Here is a 6,312-nt window from a genome sequence, read left to right as displayed (position 1 = left end):
AACCGACCGAATTTGATGCCCGTAAATCGCTCGGATCAGATTGTTTTTTGGCTTTTTAATTTTTTGGCAATCTCGAAACGTGTTTTCTTTCTCTTTATCAAAAAAGGTTTCAAGGCATACTTCAATAATAATATCATAAAAGGGAGTAATAGAGGTCAAAGTTCAAGTTAACGGGTGTTAACAAGTCGAAGTATATGTGTATCAATTATCACAAGACCTACCACTTTAAGAAGGAGTGCTTACAAAGGTAGCAGTGAGAGTGTCATTCAAATTATGATTGCTTCAAATGAGGGTTACGAATGTGCGGGTGCATTGGAGCTGACTAGTTGAAAAACTAAAAAGAATTGAGTAGGAGACTTTATATGCTCTTATCATATGTGTTAGAGGAATGAATACATCGAGACCATGGAGATGAAAGAATGTGAGGTCGTTCGTCTCAAAAATGATAAAGCTTGTAATCTTTTGTGTATCAATTATATTTGTTTGAAGATGTTTAATAAGTATGAGTTTCTTCTATACGATGTGAGATGTGTTCCTGAACTTAGGCAAAATATATCATTTATAAGCATGTTTAATATATATGACTAATGTGTTAACCAAGTGAGTTCAAACACTAGAGAAAGTTTGATTGTATTATATAGTTTTTGAAAAAACATTGCTCTTTAAAAAATGGGGAAGGAGCGGAAGGAATGAAATGAACAGTTTGAACAAGGGTGAATGAAAGGGATGACTGAAGAGGTGAGGTATAAATAGAGGGAAGGAAACGTAGTTGACACATGAAACAGTTCCGTTTTAGAGACAAAACAGACTCGAGAAACACGAAGTAATTAATGAAGGAATGTTAAACATTCATTATACCAACTGTTTTTTAGAAGTGATTTTAAGGTTGATCAATTTTAAGAAATAAGATGAAGTAGAGAATTAAGGGTGAAAGATAAATTGTACAAATAGCAAAGAGAAGAGTTAGAGAGATCACACCAAGATTTATATTGTTCGGTCTTAAACCCCATGGTTTAATCTAGTTACCCAAGAGTTTCCTCTTGAGATTTCCACCAAGAGTTTGGCTTTATTTTATAACGCAGAATCACACGAGCTTTCCCAACTTCAGTTCTATTCTATGTTGATCTTTGTATTTGACTATTCTCGCTCTCAACAATGAAATCTTCTTATATTAGTTGTTTAATAACTTCTACATTGATGTTGTTTAATAACTTCTACATTGATGATGCTCATAACTATTTTAGCTTTGTTATTTTCTGTTCATCAAAATTACAAAATCACTGTCATTACCTACACGACACATAGAACCGCATTCTCCCATTTTTTTTATGATGACAATGCATCTCTTAAGGGGGTTCTAAACCGGAAAAATTAAAATGGAAAAATTAGAGTTGATAACTCCCCCTTACAGATAAAAAGAGTATACTTTACTTCTCTTGAGGGTATACTTATCCCCCTTTTAACATTATCAAAAAGGAAAGAAACATATAATCACATAAGAAAGCAACAAGAGTAATAGATATATACTTTTCATATATAAAATAGATGAGTTAAATGATAAAAATACAAGAAGAAAAAAACATATAGAGACACATTTAAAGAAGACATAAGATCATATTTCTCCCCACAATTAACACCATCCAACTTTGAGACTAGCTTATTAAGCGGAAGTTTTAGCTAGTCTTCTTCATCTTTGTAGATTTGTTTAAGGATATCTTTCCCTTTTGAGATATTTGTTATTTGTCAAGAGGGTAATTTTTTCGAGGTTGTCCATCTTTTAGGATTGTTCTTCTTTATTTTTGTCTTTATCTTTTGAAAAGTTTTTTAGAATACATGCACAAACAAAAATGTTTACCTCTGTTACAAAAATATGGTTAATTTCATCAAAAATAACATATACAAATTCTTTTAAGTCATGGTCCTTTTATATTTTCAAAAATATTTTAAAAGAAGAAAAATAAATTAGTTTTTGAGTTTTCATGACCTATATAGAAGAATTAAATTATACTCTATTACATCGTCACATAATTTACTTAATACAAATTATGTTATAAACTCTTAGCTATCAAAACAACTCATAGACAAAATTAGAACTCTTACCAATAATGTTAGAACCAACAATTTTACCTTAATAATTACATCTAAATGTGATATCCACGTAGAATATATTTACTACTAAGCATCTTACCATTATTTTTCAATTCATAATATATACCAACTTTATTATAACTTACTATTCTTTTATTACCTAAGAATACCAGCCAACAAAAAAATATTTATTGTGGTGCCCGATTCTAGATGAAGAAATTCACAAATCTACCTTTTGTAATTTCTTCTTGCATCTACACAATTTGCAAGAAATAAATGCCATTAAGTCTTCTTTGTTTGGTGCACACCAAGTTGGACGTATATGCATAGAGGGCCGGTTAGATAACCCAAAATTAGTGTCCATTTATTTTATGTAAGCCGTAATTTCAGGGAACCTAATTAAGAAGAAATACACATTTTCATACGTAACAACCACTTGAAAAAAATAAACTAACATAAAATAAAAAAAGATGCAAACAGTTGAGAATTGCATGTGCCAAGTGGGCCCGTAGATTAAGCAGTTGGTAGTGTAACCGAAACATTTCCATGTGCACATATGTATAACTTTTTGTTGTTTTCTCTCTCTCTTTAGACCCTAAGAAATTCTAACACAAGACCCCATATGGCCATATCTCACTCTTTACTCTCCCCAACCTATGCTTAAATTTCCTATATAAACCAAACCAAACCTTAGATAATGCATTAAGCACCACCAAATACTAAAAGCTCTTTCCCCTATCTCTAAAGTACTAAGAAGTAGTAGTGTACTCACAATGGCTTTTCTAGCTACCTCATTCATTTTTATTCCTTTCTTTCTTCTTACCTTATGCCTTAAAGGCACTTTTGCTGACTATGGAGGTGGATGGGAAAGTGCTCATGCCACATTTTATGGTGGTGGAGATGCTTCAGGCACAATGGGTAAGTTTAACTAGTACTAATTACTATGTTGGCTCAGTGCAGCTCTTATCGTTTCGATTCGTTTTAAATATTATTTTATTTTATTTTAAATTTTTTTAATGAGATTTTGAAAATTGCAGGAGGGGCTTGTGGTTATGGAAATTTGTATAGTCAAGGCTATGGAACCAACACTGCTGCACTAAGCACTGCTCTTTTCAACAATGGATTGAGCTGTGGGTCTTGCTATGAGATGAAATGTGCGAGTGACCCTAAATGGTGTCTTCCCGGAAGCATATTGGTCACTGCCACAAACTTTTGCCCACCAAACTTTGCAGAGTCTAACTCTAATGGTGGATGGTGTAACCCTCCCCTACAACACTTTGATCTTGCTGAGCCTGCTTTCTTGCAAATTGCTCAATACAAAGCTGGAATTGTCCCTATTTCCTTCAGAAGGTACATAGATAGATGCAAGAAAATAAAGTCAACCATGTTTCCTTGTAATTTTAATAGTAAAATACTAAATCACTAACATAGACATGAATATCAAACATACATAACACACGACACTGAACACTGACATGTAGACAATGATAATAACTTTAAAAATTAGAAGTAATTGAATGTAACAGCTTGTATTGGACATCTGATACGTCTTCAATTTAAAGTGTCAGTGGTACATAATTTTTAGCATGTACTAACATGACTTTTTTTGTGGTCTTAAAACAGAGTCCCCTGTGTGAAGAAAGGTGGAATTAGGTTCACAATCAATGGACACTCATACTTCAACTTAGTTTTGGTAACAAATGTGGGAGGAGCTGGAGATGTTCATTCTGTATCCATCAAAGGATCAAAAACCGGATGGCAAACCATGTCAAGAAACTGGGGGCAAAACTGGCAAAGCAACAACTACCTTAACGGTCAAAGCCTTTCATTCCAAGTCACTACAAGTGATGGCAGGGTTGTCACTAGCAACAACGTTGTGCCTAGTAATTGGCAATTTGGACAGACATTTACAGGGGCACAATTCTAGAAACATAAGTTCAGTTTGTGTGTGTAATATATTGCATTGCATTGTTTCCTTTGTTTTAGATGGAAAGTGTGAGGGAAAAGAAGGTAGATTAGGAGGAGTTAAGGCCAAAAAATTTGGTCAGTAATGCTGTGGTGGCATATATGGCACCCGCTAGCTAGGCCTAATATATAATATATAGTTGCTTTTTGTTTTATTAAGTAATTGAAGGTGAAGGTGATGGTGATTTTAATCGCCTTGTATATTTGATCCCAACTATGGCTTAAAACCAATTTGGGAAATTTCTCATATTAATTTGATGATGAATTTTAGTTTCTATTCTGTTTCAAAGCTTTTCGGTTGCTTGATTAAGTTTTACTCAATTTACTTGTCATGTGTTTGTTAAGCTTGTGACAAGAAAATAAGTTAGGTTTGCTTTTTTTATTATATTTTTATTAGGGGGTATAATAGAATAAATTCAAGGCTCGCATAGATTAATAATAAGACTTTATTATAATTTGTAAAAATTGATATGTGAATTTTTAAAAATGTTTTTTAAAATTGAAAGTGCATTTTTGGGACGCACCAAAACCTTGAAAGTTTGAGTTCCTGTGAACGAAACCTTACATAAGAACTTTAAATTAATCGAAAATACAATTACAGATAAGAACTGGAAATACATCTACAAAAACACCTCACATTTATATGAATTTTTAAGACTTAATGTTTACACGCTGAAACAAATCAGAAATACACTTACGTAATAGAATTGAAATTGAAGATGCATCTCCGAAACAGACTAAAACCTAATAAAAAATACGTTCGAAAAATGCATTTCTAGCTTCCAAAGGCATTTTTGAAATAATGCATAAAATGGGTTCAGAAATTCTCTATACAATACAGGTTCTTTTGACTATAATGATCCTTTAGTTCTTTACAAATACTAGATGTTGGGTCCATTCACATCACACTATGATAAGGGCCAACAATAAGAGATGAGAAGAATAAAACAAGCCCAAATACATAACCCCATTAATAAACTAATTAAGTTTGACAACTTGTTAATAAAAAAAATTTAGAAGATGTATTGAATTGAAATTAAAAAAAAAATGATTTTTTATTAAAAAAAAGTCTAATAAATTGAAATGATAGAAAACTATCATTTCAATATGTATTTTAAAAATAAATATGTTATTTTAATATATGTCTTTATTGATCGTGTAAAATTAATTAAATACACGTTTTATTTTCTTTTATAAAAATCATGTAGGATTCAGTCAAAAAAAATTAATAACGTAAACTTGTATTATTCAATTAGAATTTTCAAAAATTTAAGGCGTCTAATAGAATTGGATAATATTCAACTGAAATTTTCACAATTTTTAAAATTATCATTTAGTATTTAAAAATATAAAAGTTTTAGTTATTTTATAAAACAGATTTTGTGAAACATTTTAATGTAAAATATGAATACTAACACTCTCACATGATTTACATGGTTGGACTGTTTCTGATTTTAACAATGATTAATATCTTTCCACCATTTTTTTTTTGTTGGATTTTTATTTATTTATAAATATTGATAATTTTTTACAATATACATGGTCAAATCTTGTCAATTGCAACCACTACATTGTCAAATCTTGACGTCAAAGAATGTAAGATTATTGCAACAACACGCAACTATGCGATCGTTTCTCCACAAGCCTTCACTTGATTTATCAATCTTGCAATTCTCATTGTGAATTCGCAAAATGTTTCATTCTCCTCATTTGAATCAACTCGAGTTGTCTTCTGTGAGTTTGTAACATCACAGCCTTCGTCTTGTCATCTCCTGCATACATCTTATCTAAGATTTCCCGCGCTTGCTTCGATGATTCGTAATCAATTAAAAAATAGCGCTTTGAAATCTTTCTTATTTTCTTTCTTATGTGACGTTATTTGCTCTTGAGTAGCATCTTCAACAAAAGGATTCACACCATTCTTGATCACATTAAGAATGTCTTGGTAACCAAATAACACATTTATTTGCTTGCACCATTTGTCATTCACATCAAGGATAGATAGATTTGTAGGAATTCTTTCATTGGAGACATAACTCTGTTACAGGTAGGTAACTTTACCCCTACCATTATCTTTATATCCAATATTTATCAAAATATTTCAATTATATTCTTTTCTTTTTATTATGCAATTTTTTTACTTAAAAAGTTTTGTACCCCTATATTAGTTTACCAGATAATTTCAATTCAAATACTCCCTCTATTCTTTTTAATAACCAAATTTTAATTTTTTTATTTCATAATGATATATTTAGACTA

General features: G+C 31.1%; 1 protein-coding gene across 1 annotated transcript; it reads left to right on the top strand.

Annotated features, from left to right (window-relative positions):
• The first annotated feature begins 2,747 nt into the window (after positions 1-2,747).
• Positions 2,748-4,328, top strand: LOC131661188 (expansin-A10-like). Its single transcript, XM_058930637.1, has 3 exons — positions 2,748-3,006; positions 3,126-3,438; positions 3,712-4,328. The coding sequence occupies exons 1-3, from the start codon at positions 2,862-2,864 to the stop codon at positions 4,013-4,015; spliced, it is 762 nt and encodes a 253-aa protein (XP_058786620.1). The 5' UTR covers positions 2,748-2,861; the 3' UTR covers positions 4,016-4,328.
• Positions 4,329-6,312: the final 1,984 nt, after the last annotated feature.

The sequence above is a fragment of the Vicia villosa genome, linkage group LG3 (genome assembly GCF_029867415.1).
Source record: "Vicia villosa cultivar HV-30 ecotype Madison, WI linkage group LG3, Vvil1.0, whole genome shotgun sequence".
In the NCBI taxonomy this organism is placed as follows: domain Eukaryota; kingdom Viridiplantae; phylum Streptophyta; class Magnoliopsida; order Fabales; family Fabaceae; genus Vicia; species Vicia villosa.
This window is presented reverse-complemented; position numbering and strand designations above follow the sequence as displayed.

Excerpts from the sequence above, each read along its gene's own strand:
- LOC131661188 (XM_058930637.1), top strand. The coding sequence starts at position 2,862 with ATGGCTTTTCTAGCTACCTCATTCATTTTTATTCCTTTCTTTCTTCTT. Across the intron at positions 3,007-3,125 it reads AGATGCTTCAGGCACAATGG|GAGGGGCTTGTGGTTATGGA; the intron begins GTAAGTTTAACT and ends TGAAAATTGCAG. Across the intron at positions 3,439-3,711 it reads GTCCCTATTTCCTTCAGAAG|AGTCCCCTGTGTGAAGAAAG; the intron begins GTACATAGATAG and ends GTCTTAAAACAG.